The sequence below is a fragment of the Myiozetetes cayanensis genome, unplaced genomic scaffold, assembly GCF_022539395.1.
Source record: "Myiozetetes cayanensis isolate MyiCay16 unplaced genomic scaffold, myiCay2020 scf30, whole genome shotgun sequence".
Classification (NCBI taxonomy): Eukaryota; Metazoa; Chordata; class Aves; order Passeriformes; family Tyrannidae; genus Myiozetetes; species Myiozetetes cayanensis.
The window spans coordinates 404430-430721 of NW_026087522.1; the positions used below are offsets into that span (position 1 = coordinate 404430).

General features: G+C 52.9%; 1 protein-coding gene across 1 annotated transcript; it reads left to right on the forward strand.

Moving 5' to 3' along the window:
• The first annotated feature begins 336 nt into the window (after positions 1–336).
• Positions 337–23103, forward strand: TACR1 (tachykinin receptor 1). Its single transcript, XM_050325728.1, has 5 exons — positions 337–1830; positions 12451–12645; positions 16860–17010; positions 17647–17843; positions 18556–23103. Exons 1-5 carry the CDS (start codon positions 1430–1432, stop codon positions 18845–18847), a joined length of 1236 nt encoding a protein of 411 aa, XP_050181685.1. The 5' UTR covers positions 337–1429; the 3' UTR covers positions 18848–23103.
• Positions 23104–26292: the final 3189 nt, after the last annotated feature.

Consider the following 26292-nt stretch of genomic DNA (forward strand, 5'->3'; position numbering starts at 1 on the left):
GAGGAATGAAAATGGGGGCGAGGGGGGTCGGGGAAGCTGGAATAGCCCCTTCCCCCGGGAAGGTGGGAGTGGAGAGGGGACAAGAGCTCCGGGGGAGGGGACCAGGGGAGGGCTCTGCCCGTGCCGACCCTGCCCACCTCCCTCTGGCACCGCCCGCCCCGGTTATAAAAGGCCCGGTCGTGCCTCCACCACCGCAGTCGATTCGCGGCGATCCGAGGCTGCTCCGCTCCTGAACCGGGTGCGTCCCGATCCACGGGGGAACCGCATCCTCAACCGCGGGAATCCGCATCCTGAACTGGCTGCATCCCGATCCAGCAGGGGACCCTCATCCCGAACCGGCTCCATCCCGAAACGAGGGGGATCCGCATCCCGAACCGGCTCCATCCCGAGCCACGGAGGATCTGCATCCCAAAACGAGGAGGATCCGTATCCCGAACCGGCTGCATCCCGCACCGAGGGGAACCCGCATCCTACGCCGGTCCCGAGCCAGGAGGCACTTGCATCCCGCATCCTGCTCCGCTCCTGAAGCGGGGGGACCCGAATCCTGAACCGGCTGCATCCCGGACCGAGGGGAACCCGCACCCTGCTCCGGTCCGGAGCCGCAAGGTACCTGCTTCCAGAATCCCGGTCTGGTCCTGAACGGGCAGGGACTCCCCTCGTGCTCTGGTCCTGAACCGGGAGGGACCCGCGTCTTGCTCCGGTGGGAGGGATCGGGATCCCTGAATGCCCTGAATCGGGAGGAATCTGCACCCCGGTGAAGCTGCAGCCGAGCCCGGGGGGACCCGCACCCCAAACCAGCTGTGCCCGAATTGGGGGAGACCCGCACCCCAAACCAGTGAAGCCCTGACATGGCCGGGCACCCCGTTCCAGCTGCACCCGGAGGCAGGAGGGAGCACCCGAAAGGGGCTGCACCCTGAACCAGAAAGGACCTGTGCCCTGGACCAGCCCTGCACCCCAAACTGGCTGCACCCTGAACCAGGAGGGACCTGCACTCCAGACCAGGTGTCTGCCCCAAACTTGTTGGCCCCTGACCCTGCTGTGCCCTCAACCAGGAGGGAACTGCACCCCAACCCTTCTGTGCCCTAAACCAGGAGGGAACTGCACCCCAAAACATCTCTGCACCTTAAGCTGGAGAGATCTGCATCCCAAAACATCTGTGTGTCCTGAACCAGGAGGGATCTGGACCCTGACCCTGCTGTGCCCTGAACCAGGAGGGATTTGGCACCCCAAAGCATCTGTGGACTCTAAGCTGGAAGGGATCTGCATCCCAAAACATCTGTGTGCCCTAAACCAGGAGGGAATTGCACCCCAATCCTACTGTGCCCTAAACCAGGAGGGACCTGCACCCCAAAGCATCCCTGTGCCATAAACCAGGAGGGAGCTGCCCCCCACACCACCCGCGTGCCGGGTCCGGCTCTGTGGGGCCACGATGGACGACTCTCTGCCCGTGGAAGCGGAGCTGGAGCAGCAGTGGTTGTCCAACAGCTCCCTGAACGAGTCCCTGTCCAACCAGTTCGTGCAGCCCCCGTGGCAGGTGGCCCTGTGGGCCGTGGCCTACGCCCTGATCGTGGTGGTGGCGGTGGTGGGCAACGTGGTGGTGATGTGGATCATCCTGGCCCACAAGCGCATGAGGACGGTCACCAACTACTTCCTGGTGAACCTGGCGTTTGCCGAGGCCTCCATGGCCGCCTTCAACACCGTGGTGAACTTCACCTACGCCATCCACAACGAGTGGTACTACGGGCTCTTCTACTGCCGCTTCCACAACTTCTTCCCCATCGCTGCCGTCTTCGCCAGCATCTACTCCATGACGGCCATCGCCCTGGACAGGTGGGTGGGGAGGGACACGACCCTCTCCCCAGAGCCCAGGGGTGCTTTGATGCTCAACCAGGCCAAGGGCTGGGTCCTGCCCTTTGGCCACAACAACCCCCGGCAGCCCCACTGGGCTGGGGACAGAGTGGGGGGACAGAAAGGGACCTGGGGGCACTGACTGACAGCAGCTGAACGTGAGCCAGGGGTGCCCAGGGGGGCGAGAGGCCGATGGATCCCGGCCTGGCTCAGGAACAGGGTGGCAGCAGGAGCAGGGCAGGGATTGTGCCCCTGGACTGGGCACTGGGGAGGCCACCCCTCGAGTGCCGTGCCCAGCTCTGGGCCCTCGGTTTGGGGAGGATGTTGAGGGGCTGCAGCGTGTCCAGAGAAGGGCAACGAGGCTGGGGAAGGGGCTGGAGCACAAGTGCTGGGAGGAGCAGCTGAGGGAGCTGGGGGGGCTCAGCCTGGACAGGAGGAGGCTCAGGGGGGACCTTCTCACTCTCTGCAACTCCCTGACAGGAGGGGGAGCCGGGGGGGGTCGGGCTCTGCTCCCAGGAACCAGCAGCAGGACAAGAGGGCACAGCCTTGAGCTGCCCCAGGGGAGGTTCAGGTTGGACATGGGGAAGAAGTTCTTGCCAGAGAGAGTGATCAGCCACTGGAAGGGGCTGCCCAGGGAGGGGGTGGAGTCCCCATCCCTGGAGGGGTTTGAGCAGAGCCTGGATGTGGCATCAGTGCCATGGGCTGGGTGACAAGGTGGGGTTGGGTCACAGGTTGGACTCCATGATCCCAGAGGTCTTTTCCAACCTGGCTAATTCTGTGATCCTGTGACTCCATGTGGCTCTGTGTGATCTCCACTCAGGGGAGAATACACTGCAACTAGAAATTTTTGGTAAAACAGCACTAAAAATAACCCCTCTCCCCGCCCTGGTTGGCTTTGGGAATCCTTTGTCAGCGCTGCAAGAGGAGCCCAGGGAAGGCTGCTAATTGTCGGTGGCGTGACTTGGGTGTGCATTTGTAGCACCCTCTCCCTCCCAGCCCTGCTGCAGAGCCGTCCATCCCCTCTCCACCCCCTCAGTTAAGAGCAAACTCACGGTTTAGCACCAAATGGCACTACCCCATCGCAGTTGGTTTTCTTTTTCCCCTGCCTGCTCGTGCCCCGAGGGTTGGGATCTGCCGGCAGAGCTCGGGTTGTGGTTGGGATCTGTCAGCAGAGCTCGTGTTGTGCCACGATCCAAAGTTCATCTCTGCTGGTGGCCCCGGGGCCACTCCTTTGTCACCGCCCCTCGAGGGACACGGAGCAGCCTCCAATTCACAGCTGCCCCTCTCGCAGAAATCCCGGTTTAATGGCAATTCACACCAGCGCTGCTGATAAATCCCGGCTCTCCAACAGCTCCTCAGTTCCCTTTGGAATTGAGCGTTTCAAGCGCATCAGCTTTTCCCGATGCTGCAACGCCTCGTTCTGGTCCCTCTTCCCGAGGAATAAAAGACATTTTGGCTGCGGATCCAGCCGAGGGGGGGGACAGGGAGGGGGATTTGCCTCGTGCCAGCACCTTTGGAGCTGAACTGGCTCCGATATTCCCGATATTCCCTCCAAGGGGGTGATGGTGCTGCCACAGCTCGGCCACTGCCAGCTCGGGAAGCAGAGCTGGACGTGGATGATGCTCTCCCGTCCTTCAAAACAGGCTTTGTTTTGCTCTGGAGTGGTTACAAAACCCTCTGCCGAAAAGGAATTGGATGTAGCCGAGCTCTCCCGCAGGAGATGGGAGGAGAATTAGGGAGTAATCAATTAAAAAAAAAGCCATAACAGCAGCAGGGATTGTTCCTCCCCGCTGTTGGCTCTGCTTCAGGAGCATCTGAGAATGTTTGGGATCAGCTGGAAAAACCCCTTTCACGTTTGGGTGAATTAGAGAAATAATTTTTTTTTTTAAATTTTAATAATTTAATTTTTAACCTTTGATCCACACCCTGGAAAAACCAGGAAAGCAAATCTGCCATGGGGAAGCTGGAGGAGAATGTGTAAAACAGGGAGAAAAGGCAGGTCTGGGAGAGCCTGGGGCTGATTTTTTTGGGTGGGGGGAATTGGCATTCCCAGTTTTCTTCTTGCATTGCAAACCCCGAGCATGGTTTTCCCATACCTGGGATTCCAAACCCAGATTCCCATCAGGAAGGACCCCCCCCAAAAAAAGAGGAGCTGCATCCTCAGTGTGCCCAGAGCCACCTGCTGCATTTCCTGGTCCCAAATTTTCAGCAAGGTGGGAATGTGGGAGGGAAAAAGGCAGCAAAGCCCATCCAGGCAAGCAGCACAAACCAACATCTCCAAGAAAAAAATTCCCTGTTTTCCTGTGTCTGAGACCTGACAACTCAAATGCACGAAAAGCAGGAACTTGTTCCAGGCACATAAAAGGGCAGAATTCCTCCTGGCAAGCAGCAAAAAGCTGGGAACAAGCAGAGGAAGAACCTGAATGAGGAGCCAGGTAGGCTCAGGGAAACATTCCCAGCCAGGATGTGGCTGAAATCAAAGTGGGGCCCTGATTTTCATCAGAAATTAGGGAAGCAGGACGGAATGTGCCTCATTCCCAAAGTGTTTCCAGCAGAGGGATTGGATTATGGAGTGTGAGGGCTCAGAGGAGCATCAGTCTGCAGATTGCTCCCTTAAATCATCCCCCTTTCTGCTCCCTGCAAGTGATTTCTGGAATGTCTTTGCCAGAGGATGTGAAAGTGCCTCGGAAAAACTCGGCACGGCCACGATGGGTTTGTTGAGAGAGAATGGGGAAGTGGTTTCTGGAATTCTGGAATGGTTTGGGTTGGAAGGGACTTAGAGATCCCTTTCCACCCCCTGCCATGGGCAGGGACACCTTCCACAGAGCAGGATGATGCAACCTGGCCTTGGACACTCCCAGGGATCCAGGGGCAGCCACAGCTTCTCTGGGAATTCCATTCCAACTCCTTCCCTACCCTCACAGCCAACAATCCCTTCCCAATATCCATCTCTCCCCCCTCTTCCAGTGGGAAGCCATTCCCTGTGTCCTGTCCCTCCATCCCTTGTCCCCAGTCCCTCTCCAGCTCTTGGAGCCCCCTCAGGCCCTGGAAGGGGCTCTCAGGTCTTCTCTGGGCAATCCGAGCCAGCCCCTCCCCACCCTCCCAGGGAAGAATCCCTTCCCAAAATCCCATCTCCCCCCACTCCCTGCCAGTTGAAATCCATCACAGTGCCAGGTTAAAGCCAAGTCTTTCAGCTGCCTCTGGGCTGGAGCTGAGGAGGGGCTGAGACCCCCCAGTGCTGCTGGTGGGACGGAGCTGGAGCTGCCAGAGATGGGCAAGGACATGGAATGGTTTGGGTGGGAAGAGACCTTGGAGATCACCCAGTGCCACCCCCTGCCATGGGCAGGGACACCTTCCACAGAACCAGGATGCTCCAACCTGGCCTTGGACACTCCCAGGGATGGAGCAGCCACAGCTTCCCTGGAAAATACCTTCTCCCTGTGGATTTTCTTTTGCAGGACCCACTGTGGGTTCGTGCAAGAAAAATAATAATAAAAAAAAATAGGCTTTCCTTGAAACTCAACCATCCCCTCCTTCCCCAGCACTCGTTTCAGCCTGGGCACAAACAAACCCGAGGAGTTTACTCTGCACGCTCTGAACAATTGCAGGAAATTCAGGAGTCAAGGCTGGCACAACGTGTGCTCAGGAAAAGCCCTGATGCAGCTTCTCAGCATCTTGAAAAGTGGGGGACAAACAAAAACTGCCTTTGGCACTTTAGAAGTTGCCACATCCTTTGTTTTTGAGCACATCAAATATCCCTGTCTAGCCTCCAGCTCTCCCTGGGAATTAGCTCACTTGGAAAACAAGCAGAAAATCCAGGTTTTTTTTTTCCCCCCAGTATTCCAGGAAAGAGAAGCCCACAGTGCCCACAGTGAGTCCAAGCTGATTTTCAGCCACACTTAGAACAAAAACCCAACTCTGGCCTTCCCTAAGTCGCAAAATCCACGGAGCAAATGTGACATTTTCTCTCTCCTTGGCACCTGGATTCAGTTCTGGGCATCACCACCCACCTGCAAACCGGGGCAGGAGGGAGTTTCCATGAGGATGGAGGACCAGGAATGCAGCCCAGGGTGGCAGAATGAGGGGAAAAATACAATTTCTTCTCTCAGAACTCCCAAGTGAGCAAAGCCAGAACCACCCAGAGTGGGCAAATCCCACTGGTGAGGAAAAGCCCTGGGATTAATCACAAACTGGGCAGAATTTGGGGTATTTACCACAAAGCAATTCCCCTTTTTCTGCAAAGCATCCTCTGCTTGAAAGCAGCTGTAAAAATGATCTATAGTGGGAATAACCTCCTGCAGCTCCTAAAATAACTTGCTCATTAAAAGAGCTCCACCAGCAGCAACATTGCCAGACCAGGAGGGTTGGAAAATCCAACTGGGATCTCATTTATTTATTATATATATATACTATATATTTTTTATAAAAATATATATATATTCCCTTTTTAATTTCCAAATGGGTTATTAAGTTATATTAGGTGTCCTAAAAATCCCCCCAATTTGCTGGCAGGAGGTGCAGAGGGAACATCAAATCTGCAAAGCTTCATCACTGCAGCTCCCAAAATTCTCAATCTGCAGCCAAGACCTGGTGATATCTCCCCAAGCCCAGCAGAAAAAGCAGCTTGGGAAATGATTTATTGCTTGGAAGTTGAAATCTCGGGCTGGACAAACCAGCTGAGCATCAGGAATTTTCCAGCTCAGCCACCCCGGTCCCTGAGAGGTGATTGCTGTAGGAAAAAAAAAACCCTCCGGGGAGGACAAATCACAGCAGTTAATTAGTCATTTACACCCTAATTTAGCACCAGGATGGGGTTTTTTAAACTTGACTTAAAGGACTTGTGGGGTTTGCAGAGCAGGGCTTTGATCTGTGGAATCCTGCTCTGCTCCTGAAGTGATTTGGGAGATTCGTGAGCTGATGGGGAAGTGAAAGGAGGGTGGGATTTGGGGGTGGAAAAATGGAGCTGCTTTTTGTATCCCCCCCAAAAAAAACCAATCAAGCATCATGAATGCCACAAAAAGCCTGGGAAGTTGCTGGATTCCCAAAATGGAGCTGGTTCAGAGCAATGATTTCCCAGCTGGAGCTGGGAAGCAGAAGGATGGAGATGGAGAAGGGAATGTCTTAGGAGTCACCCCTCTTACCTGGTTTGTGTCCCTGATCCAATGGGGATTAACTGGAATTAATCCCCCCCCAGTATCCACCAGACAGGAATTCAGCTGAAAATATAATAAATTACATTTTTTCCCCCTCCCTTTCCTACGGAAAGCAGAGTGGGATTGAAATTCCCGTGGGGATAATGTGGAACTGAGGGGAATCAGCAACACTTGTGGCTCAGAGATGCAGGAAAATTTGGGTTTAGCCACAGAAAAACATCATGGAATGGTTTGGGTTGGAAGGGACCTCAAAGCCCATCCAGTGCCACCCCCTGCCACGGGCAGGGACACCTTCCACTGGCACAGGTTGCTCCAAGCTCTGTCCAACTTGGCCTTGGACCCTTCCAGGGATGGGTGTCTGTGAGCAGGGCACTGGCTCAAGGCACTGTAGGGCCTCTGGTGAGATATTTGATTTATTTGATGCATTTTTTTCATCAATTTAATCTAAATTCCTCCGTGGCCCACTGAACCACTGGGTGCTCCAGGTGTCAGGGGGTAGCAGAAGCCACCCCTGCTCCCAACCCCAACCCCACCCCACCCATCCTTTTGGGTTGTTGCTTGAAGGAAACAACCCCAGAGCTCTCCAAGAGCTGTTTTACCATCTCTTGGCAAAGGCCAGTGGGAAACCTGCAGTTGGGTGGAGCTTTGGGCAACACTGGGGTGGGAGAGCCCTCTTTGTGTCCTGGTTTGGGCACTCCCTGAGCAATAAAGAGGAGGAAGCAGCTGCTCGAGGCACCTCCCACCTTGGGGTTTGGGGACACCAGGACAAGGCCAAGCTTTGTCACACACACACCAGGGAAGAGATTTTGGTGTGGTGGCACAATCCCTGTGGAAGGAGAGGTGGATTTTCCTGAGGAGCATCAGGGACAGCGTGGGCAGCTGGCAGAGGGAGGGGATTGTCCCGCTCTGCTCTGCACTGGGGTGGCCTCACCTCAATGTTGGGGCAGTTTTGGGGGGGACACAACATAACAAACCCATCAGAGAGTGTCCAAAGGAGGCCACGAGGATGGGGAAGGGTCTGGAGGGGCCTTATGAGGACACTGAGGGCACTTGGTGTGTTCAGCTGGAGGAGGCTGAGGGGAGACCTCACTGCAGTCACAACTGCCTGGGCAGGGGCAGAGGAGGGGCAGGACTGAGCTCTGCTCTGGGGGGACCAGGGACAGCCCCCAGGGAATGGCTGGAGCTGTGTCAGGGCAGGCTCAGGGTGGATCTCAGGGAAAGGTTCTTCCCCCAGAGGGTGGTTGGCACTGAACAGGCTCCCCAGGGCAGTGGGCACAGCCCCAAGGCTGCCAGAGCTCCAGGAGGGTTTGGATGATCCTCGTGGGGCTGGGCCTGTGCAGGGCTGAGGGTTGGACTGATGGTTCTTGTGGGTCCCTCCCAGCTCAGAACATTCCATGATTCTGTGACCCAGAGCTGTGCTGGAGGGATTGACCCACTCCAGCTTGAAGCATCTGCTCTGCCTTGCTCACAGACACCCCCAGGACTGCCCATGCCCTAAACCCTCTTTGCTGAGGCTGGGAAATCAAATCTCCACAAAGCCCAGCCCAAACCCTGCGGCCTCTTTTGGTTGCTCATCCCTCATCTGCCCCGTCCTTATCAACGAAGCAGATAAGGAAGCTCTGGGACGAAGAAGCTCCATCAATTTGTACCATTGTATTAATCTCATCTCCATCAGGGTGAAAACAATTGTGCAGTATGTGAGCTCTCCAGGCAGGCTCCAGATTTCCAGCTGACGTTAATAGATGGATACACGGCCTCCGGCGCGAGGTCTGTTTAATCACCGAGGCGCTCGGAGCGACTCTGCTACAACACCAGCCCCAACCGCTCCTGTGTCGTCATGGCAACCCCCCCCAAAACACAGGGAGATGTTGAACCACCAGCAAATGGCATCACCCACCTCGGGGGAAGAGCCTCTGGCTCCTGTGGGGCGGTTCAGTTGGGAGGTTGCAGTGCCAAGAGCGTGAATTGTGGTTAGAACGTCCAGAAGGTGCAGGGAAAGGTGGGTGGGAATCCCACCAGGGCTCTGCTGGGGGGGAACTGGGAGTGCTGGTTTGCACCTGAACGTGGTGCTGCCACCTGAGAGGAGAGCAGGAGCACATGGTTTGGTTCTGAGGGACGAGAGGCATTAACTTCCATTGGAATTGGTTGACGTGTTGGAACTGGGTGATCTGGTGAAAACTGGTTGAGCTTTTGGGACTGGATGATCTCTTGGAACTGGTTGAGCTTTTGGGACTGGATGATCTCTTGGAACTGGTTGATCTCTTGGAATTGGATGATCTTTAAGGTCCCTTCCAGCCCAAATCACTCTATTATTCTATAAAATCCTCCCAACCCAAACTCTTCTGCACCAAACAACCCCATTCCTGTGAACTTCCTGCCCAGGGAATAAAACCTTCCCAAACACAGGAATTCTGCCCCTAAATCCTCAACAAAAACCCCAATTCCCTGTGATAATTTGGGACTTGAAGGCTCCAGCTGCTTTGTCACCTGTCACCTGCTCCTCTCCCTCATCTCCCATGAGCAACCATCCCCAGCAACCCCTGGTTTATTTGTGGATGGGAAAACCACCCTCTTGGATGGCCAAGGAAAAAGCTTAGAGGGTGGAACAGGAGGGGTTTGGTCATGGCCCCAGTTTGGACAAAATTTGGATAATTCAGGAACATCAGGGTGGGGTTTTTTGGGAGTGTCCTGTGCAGGATGAGTTGGAACCCGTGGTCCTTGTGGGTCCCTCCCAGCTCGGAATATTCCATGAAATCCTGTGAAATCCACCCTTTTTGTGCCCCTCAAACCCCTGCCTGGGGGTCCAACACCCCCCAGCCCCTTGCAGACACATCAGAGCTCTGCAGCTTCATCCCCATTCCCATCGAAATGCCAACCTGTTGGTATTAATAGAGAAGAAATAGATTGGGAAGGGTGGTTTTTATTTTATTTTTTGCTGGAAGGTAAATGATGATTGACGTGTTTTCTTCCCTGCCAAGAAGCTGATTGATGGAGCTTTGGCTGCAGCAGCTTCTCCAGCCTCACCTGGGAGATGAAGCCACGTGGAGGGAGAGGAGCTGGAGGTACCCAAGGCAGCCAGGATTGAGTGGGAGGAAGGATTTATTTGGGGTTATCCCAAAAACCTGCCCCTAGGAATGCTTTGGAGAGGCTTTGGCTCAAAACTGAGTAGGAAAACCACAGAAAGTCCAAGTGGCCTGCAAGGAAATGGGAGTTGTTTGATGGAGCCAGAGCTGAGAGAAGCAAGAAAAAGGTGGTTTTTCTCTCTGAATTGGTGCTTTCCCACCCTAAAATAAGCAGGATGGCCACTCATCCGAGCTGTGGTGGCCCCAAATCCACATTCCCTCTCCCTCTCCCTGGTTTGATTTTGCATCAAAAGTTCTTGACAAGGAGAGGGGGAAAAAATAAAAATAATAATAATAATTAAAAAAATGGTTATTGAAATGTTGGGACGATTTTCTTCAGTGATACAATTATTATATAATTATCCAATATTTTAATATGAAATAATGGCCTAGTTATTTTCAGGATGTTTCTCCATTTCCATCCATCTCCAGGATTTTTACAGGCTGTAATTCCAGCTCCTCCAAGCAGCCCAGACCCTTTCCATCATCCTTTCTTAATTCCCTGTTGTTATTCCCGTTTTTTAACCCTGATGGATTAAACCCAGAGCATCTCCAAGGGAATATTTCCCAGCTCAGCACTGATGGATCAGGAATTGCTGCTGAAAAATAAGATTTTAGGGCTGATTTTCCCCCCAAAACACCCCTAATTTGCTCCCTCCTGCCTCCCTGAGCCCATCCTTGGATTGCCAGCGAGGTTGGAGGAGTTTTTCCATCTCCTTCCACCACGAGACAAGAGTTGTAGTTGGTCAGGAAGGTCTCCAGGTGGTGCTTTTGGGTTTATTTCACCCTCATAGCAATTTTTTGGGGGTTTTTATCAATCCTAGGGCAGAGGAAGAGCTGAGGGCAGCACCTCCTGTTTATGGAATTCCTACATTAATCCCTGATTGCCCCCCAAAAAACACAACACAGGGAGGACTCAGGGAAGAATTAAAAAGCCCCTGAGCCTGGTGGCACCTCAGATCCCTCATCCCACGCCGCTCCACAGCTCCTATTTTTGGCTTTGCTCCTGGAATTCTTGGCTCTGGGATCTACAGGATTTTGTGGGAGGGGAGAAGCACCAAAGCTGTCGCTGCCAGATGGTGGGTTCTGGGTAAATTGGTGGTGTCAGTGAAGCTGTTTTGCAGCTCTAAGTCAATTATTGTCCCAGTCAGGATTCAAATCTCCAGGGTGGAAACGCTGGGAATCCTCCACAATGGGATTATCCGATGCTGGTTGGGTTTCATGGCATGAGGGGCTGCCAGGATGAATTTAGGGGGTGTCAAAGTAGGACCCCCCACACAAGGACAGCCTAAACCAGCCCCAAAAGCAACAGTATTGGGGTTTTCCAGCCTTGGTTTCCCCATTTCCAGCCTTGTTTTCCCCCTTCTCAGCCTTGATTTCCCATTTCCAGCCTTGGTCTCCCCATTTCCAGCCTTGATTTCCCCATTCCCACCCTTGATTTCCCCGTTTCCAACCTTGATTTCCCTTTTTCCATCCTTGATTTCTCCACCTCCATTCTTGATTTCCCCATTTCCAGCCTTGGTCTCCCCATTCCCAGCCTTGATTTCCCTGTTCCCAGCCTTAATTTCCCCATTCCCAGCCTTGATTTCCCCATTTCCAACCTTGATATCCCCATTTCCAACCTTGATATCCCCACTTCCACCCTTGATTTCCCCATTTCCAACCTTGATATACCCATTTCCAGCCTTGATATCCCCATTTCCAGCCTTGATTTCCCCCTTTCCATCCTTGGTTTCCCCATTCCCATCCTTGATTTTCCCCATTTCCAACCTTGATATCCCCATTTCCAGCCCTGATATCCCCATTTCCACCCTTGATATCCCCATTTCCACCCTTGATTTCCCATTTCCACCCTTGATATCCCCATTTCCACCCTTGATTTTCCCATTTCCAGCCCTGATTTCCCCATTTCCATCCTTGATTTCCCCATTTCCAGCCCTATTTTCCCTGTTTCCCACCCTGCACTGGGATCTACCACAGAGCCAGGATTTTGTGCTGGGGAGAAACGACCGAAGCTGTCGCTGCCACATGGTGGGTTCTGGATAAATTGATCTTTTTTTATGTCAGTGAAGCTTTTCCTCAGCTAAAAATCAACCATTTCATCAGCCAGGAATCAAATCTCCAGGCTGAAACCCTGGGAATCCTCCAGAGTGGGATTACTGTGCCGTGTGAGGGGCTTTTCCAACGTGTATTTAGGAGCTACCAAAGCACAACCCCCACACGAGGATGCTCCAAAACAGCCCCAAAAGCTGCAATATTGGGGTTTTCCAGCCTTGATTTCCCCCTTTCCATCCCTGATTCCCACTTTTTTTCCCCTCCCCCTGCAGGTACATGGCCATCATCCACCCCCTGCGGCCTCGGCTCTCGGCCCAGGCCACCAAGGTGGTGATCGGGCTCATCTGGCTGCTGGCATTCCTGCTGGCATTCCCACAGGGATATTATTCCGTCATGGCAGAGCTCCCGGGACGGTTGGTGTGCCTGGTGGAGTGGCCTGAGCCTGGCACACACCTGTATGGAAAAACGTGAGTGGGGGATTGTCCTGAGTGGGGGAAACCTCTGGGGAAATACGGGATGGAAATACGGGATGGAAATATGGGATGGAAATATTGGGATGGAAATAATATGGGATGGAAATAATATGGGATGGAAATATGGGATGGAAATATGGGATGGAAATATGGGATGGAAATAATATGGGATGGAAATATGGAATGGAAATATGGGATGGAAATAATATGGGATGGAAATAATATGGGATGGAAATATGGAATGGAAATATGGGATGGAAATATGGGATGGAAATATGGGATGGAAGGAGGGAAAAGGGAGGGAAAAGGGAAGGGAGAAAAAAGGGAAGGGAAGGGAAGGGAAGGGAAGGGAAGGGAAGGGAAGGAAGGGAAGGGAAGGGAAGGAAGGAAGGGAAGGGAAGGAAGGAAGGGAAGGGAAGGGAAGGGGAAGGGAAGGGAAGGGAGAGGGAAGGAAGGGAAGGAAGGGAAGGGAAGGGAAGGAAAGGAAAGGAAAGGAAAGGAAAGGAAAGGAAAGGAAAGGAAAGGAAAGGAAAGGAAAGGAAAGGAAAGGAAAGGAAAGGAAAGGAAAGGAAAGGAAAGGAAAGGAAAGGAAAGGAAAGGAAAGGAAAGAAGGAGGGAAGAATGAAGAGAAGAGGGAAGGAAGGAAGGGAGGGAGGGAGGGGCGCATTAAGGTTAACTAAGATGAGTTTAAGGCTCAGTTAAGCTGAGTTCAGTGCTCTTTTGCCCTGGTCCAAACACTGTCCCAAGCTCCCTGCCCTTCCTGGATGTCCATCCACCCTTCCTGGATGTCCATCCACCCTTCCTGGATGTCCATCCACCCTTCCAGGGTGTCCAACTGCAAGGACTCAGCACTGGGGCTCTGGGAGCAGGGTCTGTGTTGCCCCCTGGGGCTGATTCATCAACACAGCTCTGGTTTTTCCAACTCCAAAGGCTTCCTGGGCTGAGTCATTCCTGCCAGAGGGAAATATGGGTTTACCAGGAGTCTCTTGGCCAGGCAATGACAGAAATAACCCTGGTTTGGGATTTCTGGGGTCCAAACACCCCGTACTTCATTCAGCAACTTGAACCAAGCTCCAAAAAGGGGCTCTGTGGTCTCAGCTGGGCTGGGAGGCAAATTCTGGGCCAGGAGGGCTCAGCAGGAGTCCTTCCTTCCCATTAAAGGGCTTCCTAATTAATCCTGCCCTTTCCAAAGGGTCCAGCAGCCCTGCTTTGCTTCTTTGAAGCCCAGGGGGGGAGTTAAATGCCACGTGTGGAGGGAAAAAGAGAAAGCAGGGGAGAAAAAAAAGGCATTTGTGATCTCCAGCCCTGTGGAGGGAGGAATTAGGGCTGGAAGATCCTGCTGGAGCCCAAGCAGGGACTCACACACACGTGGGGGGTGTTGAAAGCCAAGCTGAGCCTGGCAAAGCCTCTCTGGGACACAAATGGGATGAGTTTGTCTCTCAGCAGTGAGTGGCAGGTCACAAACTGCTGGTTGGTGTCATTTATATCCTTAGTTATTTGCATTGCGAGGCAGGTGGGGCACAAACAAAGCTGGGCCTGGCCCAGCTGAGCTCCAGAGGGCTTTTCCAACTTTTATTATTCCTCTATAGTCCAATCAGTGGGAAGAAACACCCCCCAGGATGGGGCTGAGCCCCCAAATGAAGCAGGAACTGAGGCAGCTCAGGGTCTGATCATTTCCCTGGGTTGTTCACTGGGGCTGTGGCTTTTCCAGAGGGTTAATCCAAGGAAAAAACACCTCCAAGCCAGAGCATCCCATGCTCCCAGGAAAGCTGGGAAAGCAGCTGCTCAGCAGAGGTTTTTAAGCAGCCAACCCCCCCCCCAAGAATTTGGGGATTGAGAGGAACTTGCAGCTCCAGCAGCATCGAACATCACGGATCCCCCCGTGCAAAGCCCAGCAGAGCTCCAGGAGGGATTTTCCTGCCCCAAAATAACTGCAGGGACAGGTGCTGGGAGCACTGTGAGCCCCCCTGTCCTGCTCCATGGCCTTGGGAGAGGTTATTTTGGGAAGGCACCGGTGGCAGCTGCTTTGCCTGTGAGAAATAATAACGACACTTTTACAGCTCCTGGAGGAGAAAAAAGGGAGATTTCTCCTCGTTCCAGGGGGGGGTTTCTCTTGGGGAGTGGAGCCTGGAAAGCACAGAGGGAGTCAGAGGCTGGGATGGGATTTTTCACTGGGAAAATGTCCTTGTTGAGGGGGGAGAACCCCGGCACAAGGAGCGTCTGCAGCAGAGCTGACAATTGCAGTGGATTCGATTCCGCCATCGATCCCCTCTCCCTCTTCTGCTCCCAAATGGATGGCTGCTCTACTCCAATCTCATCAGCTGCCACTTCTGCTTGTTAAGGGAAGGGAAACCCCCCCAAGTCACTGTTTCTCTGGAAGATCAGAGCCCACAGGGACATCCTTTATTCATGGCAACAGCCCTGGGCTTTGAGAGGCAGCTCCACCCTCTGGCATCCCAAAACTCCTCCAGGCTTCTCCACCCCACACGAGGCCCTAAATCCCCTAAATTACAAACCCCAGGCTCCTCTGAGTGCCCTGATCCTGCAGTCCTTGCAGGCAGAGTAACACACAAATAGTTCCACGGGGAGGCCGATTTTCCACAGGAAAAAAAGTCTCCAAGGGCTTTTTTTGGGATCCCCGGCCGTGCCCAGGCAGCTCTGCCTTGCTTATGTCATCTCCCAGCTCCTCTGAGGAGGAATTGCATGCAGAACTTGGAGCTGGCTGCAGCTGCTTTAAGATCCTGCCTTACATGGGAACCACAACAAAACCCTCCTGGTGGAGCCACAGAGACGCCTCCTTAATTGGCAAAATGGAAAACAGCCCCACGGAATCCATCCCAAATGTGATTAGGGCTGGGGGAGGAGAAGGCCAAATGAGATTGCAGGTACAAAACAAGGAGGAGATGGCCTGGCCAGCCCCATTCCCTGTGGGAATTGCACCAGGCAGGAGCCTGACCCATTCATTTTAACTTTAGGGATGTTATTCAATCAAATATAGGGATGGCAAGAGCTGAGAGTGGTCCAGGGCCTGGACTGCCTCCAAAAGATGCAGCACCTTCCATTCCAGCCCCAAAAATCCATGCAAAGACCCCAAAGCTTGAGAATGAAATTCTCTCTGACCTGGCAGCATTGGGGATGATTTTCAAGCTGGCACCAGCCCTGCTTTTGTCCCACTAGAACTCGACTTCCCACAGGGCAGAGAGGTTTCTGCAAGCTCTGCTGGTGGGAAGGACCCTGCAAGGTCAAAGTGTCCACCCCTGTCCTGGTTGGGAAAACCAGCAGGATTTTATTCCTGTTTAACCCCCTTTATTTAACCTAAATCCTCACTGAATTCCCACTGAACCTGCCCCATCTCCACCGACCCCCAACCAAACAGCCCCAAGCCCGTGGTGAGTTTAATCCAGAGTCTCTTGTTGGGGTTTGGGTTTATTTATCCGTGGTATAAACACACTCAAGGATTCTGCCCTTTCCTGGAAAGTCCTCCCAGCCTGGAGAACTGGCCCAGCTGCTGAATTCACTGAGGAGTTTGAATAAACCTCCCTGACAAGGGTTTGGCTTTTCTGGGGGGCTGGGGTTACTCTCAGTGCCCCCTGAGCCTGCCTTAACCCCTGGGGGACCAGAATTTGGCTGAGCTGCAATCCCATCCTGCAGGGAAAGCCCTGATTTCTTCAGCTTCCTATTGCCACCTTTCAGATGCCCAGAACACACCTTGGCTGGCAGGGTTTCCAGCTGTGAGGTGGAAGGAAGAGGCCACGTCCACCTCTGGGATAATTTGGGGGTGTGAAAAACTCCCCTCGGCTGCAACATCCTTCCCTTGGCAAGGAGCACATCCCATCCCAGGAGGGTGCCAGGGGCTGGCAGGAGAGGCTTGGAATGAAAGGAGGGAACCTTCCCAGTCTGGGATAAAGCAGGGAGTCCTTCCCAGACTGGGATAAAGCAGGGAGTCCTTCCCAATGCTGGGATGAAAGTAGGGAGTCCTTCCCAGACTGGGGTGAAAGGAAGGAGGCAGAGATAAATTAGGGAGTCCTTCCCAGCCTGGGGTGAAAGCAGGGAGTCCTTCCCAGCCCCAGATCTACAGGAATTGTGCCAAATCTCCCTTGCCCATGTGCCACACTTGGCCTTGGGTCTCGGTTTGCAACACAAGGACTGAGCAGCTGAAGGACCATCTCAAGGACTGTGGGTTTTTGTTTTTGGTTTTTTTTTGGCAGGTACCACTTCTGCATGACCATCCTGATCTACTTCCTGCCCCTGCTGGTCATAGGCTGTGCCTACACCGTGGTGGGACTCACCCTCTGGGCCAGCGAGATCCCCGGGGACTCCTCCGACCGCTACCACGAGCAGGTCTCGGCCAAGCGGAAGGTGAGGAGCTCCAACCACAGCTCATGGCCAGCCCCAGCTGATCCCAGCCCTAAATCCTTCATTGGGGTGGCAGCAGCTCAGGACTTGGAGTATGCTGAGGGAAGGGACACACAAGGATCATGAATCCAACTCCTGGCCCTGCACAGACACCTCAAAATCCCACCCTGTGCCCCAGAGGATGATCCCAATCCTCCTGGAGCTCTGGCAGCCTTGGGGCTGTGCCCACTGCCCTGGGGAGCCTGTTCAGTGCCAACCACCCTCTGGGGGAAGAACCTTTCCCTGAGATCCACCCTGAGCCTGCCCTGACACAGCTCCAGCCATTCCCTGGGGGCTGTCCCTGGTCCCCTCAGAGCAGAGCTCAGTCCTGCCCCTCCTCTGCCCCTGCCCAGGCAGTTGTGACTGCAGTGAGGTCTCCCCTCAGTCTCCTCTTCTCCAGCTGAACACACCAAGTGCCCTCAGCTGCTCCTCATAAGGCCCCTCCAGACCCTTCCCCATCCTCGTGGCCTCCCTTGGACACTCTCCAATGGCTTTAACATCTTTTTTTATATCGTGGGGCCCCAAAAGCGCCCCCAGCACTGAGAGCTGGGTGGAATGACTGATGGATGGCCCTGTCCCTGCCCTCTGTCCCTGGCTCAGGTGGTGAAGATGATGATCATCGTGGTGTGCACCTTCGCGCTCTGCTGGCTGCCCTACCACATCTACTTCACCCTGCAGTACTTCCACCCAGAGTGGTACTTCCAGAAGTTCATCCAGCAGGTCTACCTGGCCATCATGTGGCTGGCCATGAGCTCCACCATGTACAACCCCATCATCTACTGCTGCCTCAACGACAGGTGGGTTTCCAGGGACACCTTAGGGGGGACGGGGACGGGAGGAGGGGGAGATACAGAGGGGTGTGATGGAGGAGGGGAGGGATGGAGGGATGGATGGATGGATGGATGGATGGGTGGATGGATGGATGGGTGGATGGATGGATGGAGAGTTTTTTGGGATGGTTCTGCCCCATCCTCCACTAGAGGCTTGTTCCAGCAGATGCTGGAATGGTACAACCCTCACCTAAAGTCTTTCCTAAAGGCTCTGTGGGATTTGAGGGATCAAAACAGTCCTGACTAAACTTCCTTGTGAGGGACAGAGGAGGGGCAGGACTGAGCTCTGCTCTGGGGGGACCAGGGACAGCCCCCAGGGAATGGCTGGAGCTGTGTCAGGGCAGGCTCAGGGTGGATCTCAGGGAAAGGTTCTTCCCCCAGAGGGTGGTTGGCACTGAACAGGCTCCCCAGGGTTGGGCCATGACCCCAAGGTTGCCAGAGCTCCAGGAGCATTTAGGGAACGCTCTCAGGGACAGGATGTGACTCTTGTGAATGGTCCTGTGTTGTGTCGATGATCCTTGCGCGTCCTTCCCTTCCCACTGTGACTCTCCGAAACGAGGCTTTACCGGTGGATTTCCCCCTTTCAGCAAAAAAGCAGCATTTCTAATTGTGCTCAGCAGTTCCCAGCCCTGTCTCCCCACCCCCAGTGAGACCCCTCACCCCTGATTTCCCCCCGCAGGTTCCGCGTGGGCTTCAAACACGCCTTCCGCTGGTGCCCCCTGGTCAGCGCGGGCGAGTACGAGGGGCTGGAGCTGAAGTCAGCCCGGTACCTGCAGACCCAGAGCAGCGTCTACAAGGCCAGCAGGATGGAGACCACCGTGTCCCTGGCCGTGGGGGCGGCGGAGGAGGAGCTGGAGGAGCCCTGCAGGGCCAAGCGCCTCTCCATAGACGGCACCTCCAACGGCTCCTCCCGCAGCGACTCCAAAACCGTCTCCGAGAGCTTCAGCTTCTACTCCAACACCCTCACCTGAGGGGCTCCCCGGCTCCTACAGCTGCTCCTGAGGTGCCACCAACCCCCCCTGCCCTCGCTGGGACGCTCCAGGGCTCCTCTCCGTGGCCCTGGTTTGTGATGTGCTGGTGTTTTCTGTGATGTTTCGTCGTCTCCCACTCGCTCGCCGTCCCCGGGCGAGCCCAGCGGGGGAAGCTTTGGATTAGTCCCGTGTGTTCCGTGTGGAGAGGCTGCAGGAATGGGACAGAGCCGGCTTTTCCTCCAAACCTGTGATTGCAGCTTGGCAGGAGCTTCCCCTGTTCTCAGCAAGGGTCTCCCAGTGTCCCTCTGGAAAATGAGCCTGCCCTGCGCTTTGCCCCTTCCCGCCTTTCATTTCGTTCTCCCTGTCACTCCCCAGTTGGATATCCGGGGGGATATTTAGTCCCAAAATCCAGGAGAAATGTTGCTCTCGACATCAGGAGCCTGGACACCCATTGGGAATCACCAACCAGCTGGAGCTTCAGTCGGATCCAGGATTTTCCACGTGGTCTTGGCTCTTCTCCAGCACCCTCATGGATGGTCTTCCCGCTGCCTCTCCAACCACAGCTCACCCAGCAGGGCTCTCCCAAAGGATTCCTGACCTAAGCCAGGCTTTGGTTGCTCTTAATCAACCACATGTGCCAAAAAAAACGATCACTGTGACTTCCTAGAAAGCCCAAGGCGACGCTCCTTGGACAGATCCTGGAATCCTGTGGAGCTCTGGAAAAGGAGAGGCCACACTGAAATGTTTTTTCACACCCTGGAAACAGATCCCGCCACAAGAACGAGGTTTGAAGGGAGGTGAAGAATTTTGCAGCCTCTTTTTATTCAGAGGAGGGTGAAATGATTCGCTTCCCCCTTCTGGATTTCATTTAATCAGGGAATTTGGTTTGTGGTTTGTTGTTTTTTTTTTTTCCTGTTGCAGAAAACATGAAGTTTATGATGTGTGCATGGATATATGGAGTATTTTAGTCCTGCTCAGATGGATAATTTTCCCCTGGGGCTGCTCAAGGGCTCCTTTGGTCATCAAATGAATGAACAAACCCTCAGAGAGGGGAGAAAAAAGCAAATAAAATGAGACGTGGACAAATGCGGCTTGTTGGGGACAAACCCACAAGTCTGGGGGTGATCTGGGGGTAATTTGCTCCTGGTTGATGGTCCAATCCCTCATTTTTGGTGTAAAAATCAGGCTCCTCAATGGATTCACTGAAGGAATGAGAGATGAACAGTGGAGAGACACCCAGGGCAAGGAAAGGTTATTTTCGAGCAGCTGAACATCAGACCCTGCTGAGCACCCAGAGGTCCCTGGGAGTAAAAAAAGGAATGACTTTGGGGGCTTTTCAGCTCCTCAGGCTCCAAACTGGCTGTTGGAAGAGGCAGTCCTGGATAAATCCCAGCCAGGAGCAACAAAAGGGGATTGACAGGAATGATCCTTCTTTTTACCCCAAGTCCTGCCAAGTGCCCTTAGAGGAAGAGCCCTTCCCCCCTCTTCCCAACCACAGCCTGCTCCTGGAATACACTTTCCCTCCTTAAATTCTTAATTCTTGTCGCCTTAAGACACATTCCCGTGTCTCTGCCTCCCAAAATCCGGGATCCTGGAGCAGGGGAATGGCAGGACCCCACCTGGGGGGTTTTCCATAACTCCACCAGTCCCAGGAGCGGCAGTTGAAGCTTCCAAGGGTTTTAACTCCAGGGATGGACAAGGAAACCTTTCCCATCCACTCCACAGGAGCCAATACACGAGAAGGTGCTACAAGCCAGAGCCAAAATCTGTTTTATTTCCAGCTGCCAACCCAAATTCACAGTTTAATGACACCAAATATCTCCACATGGTCCAGAAAGGGGAATAAAGCAAGTGGAGATCGGCTCAACCCCCTCAAGAGAGTTTGTGTTGGATTTTGAGCCTCCAGAAGTCCGAATTTATAGAAAAAACCCATAAATATCTCTCTGTATGTGTATATTTAGATATTTATAACCACCCTGCCCTTTTGGCCTCCGTGTTTTACGCCCCAAGGATGATTTCTGAGATGATCAGGAGATGACAAGTGTCCTCTCACAGGCAAGGCTCAGCCTGAGACGTGGGACAACCCCAGGGAGCGAGGGGAAGATTCGATTCAAACAGACAATTCACAGCCTGAAATCCCTCCTGGGCACCTTGTACCCCTTGAAATACAGCGGGAAAAATTCCCACCTGTTGTAAATAGCGTTGATGGTCCCAGTGGAGCCTGACCAGGATGATGGGAATGTGGCAGGGAGCGCCCAAGAGCTGGAGATCCAAAATCTTTGGTAGGAAAACCAAAATGTTGTGTGGAAATGGGTACAACACCCAAACCTGAGTCTTCCTTTCCCCCCTCCAATGCCAAGTTGTTTGCTGGTGGAGGCAGGAACAGGGACAAGGATCACTTTTGGGATCTTGGCCATCCCAAGGCAGGATGTTTGGTCCATGTCCACTCGTGTGACAAACATGGAATGGTTTGGGTTGGAAGGGACCTCAAAGTCCATCCCATTCCACCCCCTGCCATGGGCAGGGACACCTTCCACCAGCCCAGGTTGCTCCAACCTGGCCTTGGACACTCCCAGGGATCCAGGGGCAGCCACAGCTTCTCTGGAAATTCCATCCCAGCCCCTCAACTCCCTCACAGCCAAAAATCCCAATATCCCATCTGTTCCTGCCCTCTGACAGTGGGAAGCCATTCCCTGTGTCCTGTCCCTCCATCCCTTGTCCCCAGTCCCTCTCCAGCTCTCCTGGAGCCCCTTTAGGCCCTGGAAGGGGCTTTCAAATCTCTCTGAATCCTTCTCTCCTCCCCAGCTCTCCCAGCCTGGCTCCAACCCTTGGAACATCCCCAGGCAATGTTTTCACCACCCTTGGGATGTTCTGTGCATGAAAAAAAAAAAAACCAACAAACAAACCCACAGAAAAGTCTTTTGAAGACTGAAAAGCCTGAACCAAGATACCCCTTCCCAGACTTTGGGATGGGACATCCAAACCCACCTCTCTAAACCCCAAATCCCAGCCTAAAGCCACCTAAGTCACTGATTACAAACTCAGCTTTGCACCCTGGAATTGCTCTTCCCACTCATCAGCAACACAGAGCAGTAAATGCCCATCCCCAGCTCCAAACCACAACATTCCCAGCCCATTTCAGGTGCAACCTTTTACCCCCCACCAGCAGAACCCAACCCACAGCCCGTCGTGGGTGTTTTGTCAGAGAAATCCGGGCAGCTTCGGGAGTGGAAGCCGAGCACGTGATTCCCATTGTTTGGAATTTGGATTCCCATTGTTTGGAATTCCTCACGGGATTGCCGGTGGACACAGAATAAAACAAACAACCTGCCCCACCCGCCTCTTCTCTTGATTGTTATTTTTATTTTGCTGCCCCTCCCCGTCTGCCCGCGGGGGTGGGAGAGGAGTATCCGTTGTTTACCGAGCTTTTCCCCAGGGATGTCCTGGATTTGGGGTGGGTTTATCTCGCTGTGTCCTTGCCAGAGCCCTCCTGGGTGAGGTCACACAACCCCAAAGCCCAGCCCAGGAGCCCCTGGAGTTTATTTCTTATTAAAATAATAATAATAATAATAATTATTTAAATAAACCCGACCTTTCAGCCTTCAGGAATTGACCCAAAGTGGTTGCTTCATTCTGGGGTTTGTCATAAATCTCCCATCCTGGCCCACCCCAAAAAAAACCTGTTTCCAGCTGAATAATTAATCCAGTCCTAATAATGCAAATAGACCCTTTTGCTGTGGTTTATCCACCCCAAATCCCACCTCTGCTGGAAGAGAAATCACAGTCATGGATTAAACTGTCCAGGAGAGGGACAGGGAGACCCCAGGGCAGCTGAGCAGGAGGGACCACTCTGGGATGTCTCTGCCTTTCAAATTTCCATCCCAAAAGGGACTCTTGATCCTGTGCAACTTCAAATTTCCATCCCAAAAGAGGTTCTGATCCTGTGCAACTTCAAATTTCCATCTCCAAAGGGATCCTGGGCCTGTGCAACTTCAAACTTCCACCCCAAAAGAGATCCTAACCCTGTGCAACCTCAAATATCCATCCCAAAACAAGTCCTAATCCTGTGCAACTTCAAATGTCCATCCCCAAAGGGCTCCTGATCCTATGAAGTGATCCAGGAGGGTTGTGAGAGGACGGGATGGGATGTGGAGTCCCTCAGGAGGTTGGAATTTGCTGTGTGGGGGCCTCTGGAAGGAGGTTTTGGGGGAAAGTTCTGCCCATTGCAGCATCTCCACGGGAGGAAAATGTCCCCAAATCCGTCTCTTGTCGAGTTTGTCCACGTGGATTTTCACAAATAAATGTTTCTTTGGTGAGGCCTCGGTGCTGCCGGTGGTTAATTGGGGACAGGGGACAACCAGGGGGTGGGGGGGAAGAGGGAGGAGGAGGGGAAAGTGGAGGAGCTGGAATTAGGAGGGGAAAAAAAGGGTGGAAGGCAGAGGGGGGTTTGCTCTGGAGTGTCCCCACCAAAGGAAGGAAAAGGACAACCCCCAGACTCAGCCCATGTTTAAGTCAGGGATTACAATATAAATCAAAGGGAATAATAATATAAATCAATAAATTAAATATAATGATATAAAAATTATCTATATAAATACACTAAATAATTTTTATAAATAAATTAAAACTACTTATTATGAATAAAATAAAAATATCTGTGATTCTGTAAATATGTTATTGTAAATATTTAAACGTCACAGAAGTAAATTAAATAGATGGAATTATTAATAATGTCAGTTTTTATTGATGGCAAATTAAATTTTGCCTTAAATGTAAACAATTCGTGTAACTATAAATTGATATGCTAAAATAATCCAATGCATCATTATGTAATATAATGCATTTGTATGAATATGAATAATGTAAAATGAATTATTTATTATTTATTAGCTTGATTAACAGCTTGATTGCATCTTGGGGCTGCTCAGGGTGGGACTATCGTGCCAGAGTGGGCACCTGGTGTCCAACCAGGCTCAACCCACCAGAATCAGCACCACCAGCACCCTTCCCAGGAGGATTCAGACCTGTCCCGACCACACCTGGACCACCCACCCACGACAAAAGCGGTGAGAAAGAGCTCAAAAACACCCCTCAGGAACGAGAAAATCCAAATTCCCGCTGCCTTGGTTTGTCCCTCCACCTGCAACTCCACATGAACCCCCCTCCCAGATCAGGAGCTGCCTGGTGGGTACCCAAAAAGCACCCCCAAAAATCAAACCCTCGTCACTGGGTGTGGGGGTTTTGGGGTTTGCAGAGTGGAATGAACCCATCCCTGTGCTCATCTGCTCTGGCAAAGGCACCCAGCTCAGCCTAATTAACACTTACGGATTCCACGGCGTTTTGCATAAATGTTTGCTAAATACACAGGTCAAAAATACCCCCCGAAAAGCAGAATTAAAGGCAGTTGATTGCCTGCAGCTCCAGCAGCCTGTGAGCCGGGGTTTCCATAGCACCCGCTGGGCTGCGACATCAGCGGGCCAAAATCAGGGCTTGGAGAGAAACAACTCCGAGGTTAAAACACCTTCTCTGCTCAACTTCACCGCTCCCTGCCTTAATTTAACGAGATTACAGCTTAGAAATGAAGAAACTTGAGGTGGAAGCGTGGAAAAGGAAAATAAACCCCAGATTTTTATGAACAAAATCTGCCCAGTATGTCCAGTTTTGCTCCGTTCTCGCCCCCATCCCAGAAGGAACGGATGGGAAAAAATTCCAACATCTCTTTTCAAACCTGTGACACTCCCTGCTTCCATTTTGGGGCGGATTCCGGCAGATTTGGGGTTCCTGGACACAGTCAGGGCCAGCTGGAGGAGAATTTACAGCCCCGGCTTTGCTGCCGGCCTCGTTGTTTACACAACTAATTAGTTTTTATTGCCCAACGAAATGAATCGAGCAGGAGCTAATGAGAGATTTAAGAACCCCCAGCAACGATTCCAAAAACCAGCCCGAGCAGGTTGGGAGAGTGAAATGAGAATTAAAGTGGAGTTTTCATGTTCTCGGTGCGAAGGAACCACCTCAGAAGGACTTTCCTTCCTTGGGAATTCCTGAGGGAAGGAAGGGAGAGGGTGGCAGTGGGGTTTGCTCCAAGAGGATGCTCAATGGGCTGGATTAAAAGTTAAGTGTTAATTGGAGCAATTTGAGGGGCACGGTGGTTGGGGGGGAGGGGGGGGGCGTTGCAGAAAGATCTGGGAATTCCTGGTGGGATCTGTGCTCTCACTACACAAGATCAAGGATCTTCGAGGAAGGAATTCTTCCCTGTGAGGGTGGGGAGGGGCTGGGATGGAATTCCCAGAGAAGCTGTGGCTGCTCCTGGATCCCTGGAAGTGTCCAAGGCCAGGTTGGAACAACCTGGGGTGGTGGAAGATGTCCCTGCCCATGGCAGGGGGAGAAAGAGAAGGTCTTTAAGGTCCCTTCCAACCCCAACCATTCCATGATTCATCCTGGAAGACACCCCAGGACAGAGATCCCAACCAGGACAAGCTTCCCAGGGGCAAAACTAACACACCTAATCCTGCTTTCCCTTCCATTTTCCTACAAGGAATTCAACAGGCAGACCATCACAAACCTCCCAATAGAAATATTCTGGCTACACCCCCCCCCAGGGTGTCAAGAAGAATCCAACCCCTTCCTGATTCCACCAGGGTAGGAACATTTCAGGCTGAGAGGAGCATTTCCCATGCAAAGCATTTCCCAAGGCATTATTCCAAAGCAGATTGTGCCCCTCCTGGTTGATTAAAAAGCTTCCAGGGAGGTGATGAGAGAGGTTTTGAATGGGGGTGAGAGGAGGGGGAGGGGTTGTTGGGAACACTCTTCCTGCAGCCCCAGGTGATGAGAGCGTTGAGGGATGTGGAGCTGGTGATTGCAGGCTGTTCACCCTCCAAAAGCCGCTCTGGAATCACCAAATGGCTGCGAATTTGCATTTAGATTGAGGGATTAAACCCCAAAGAGGAGCAGGTTGTCCTGAGGTGACACTGCTGGGATATCCCAGAGGAAACCAAACCCTGTGTGTGGCTTCAAACCACCCCCAAAAGCTGAGACACGTCAGAAGTGTCACCCGAGGAGAAGCTGCTCCTCTCCGGGGTGTGGATTCCTAAATTCCTCAGTTTAAATGCAAATTCACAGCCATTTGATTAGCACAAACCCACCCCACCCTCCTTCCTCCCTGCCCTCATTCCCAAGCACCAACCTCGCTGGAAATTATCATTTCAAAAGGTCACAGAATCCCAGAACCTGCTGAGCTGGGAGGGACCCACAAGGACCATCGGTCCAACCCTCAGCCCTGCACAGGCCCAGCCCCAAGAGCATCATCCAAACCCTCCTGGAGCTCTGGCAGCCTTGGGGCTGTGCCCACTGCCCTGGGGAGCCTGTTCAGTGCCAACCACCCTCTGGGGGAAGAACCTTTCCCTGAGATCCACCCTGAGCCTGCCCTGACACAGCTCCAGCCATTC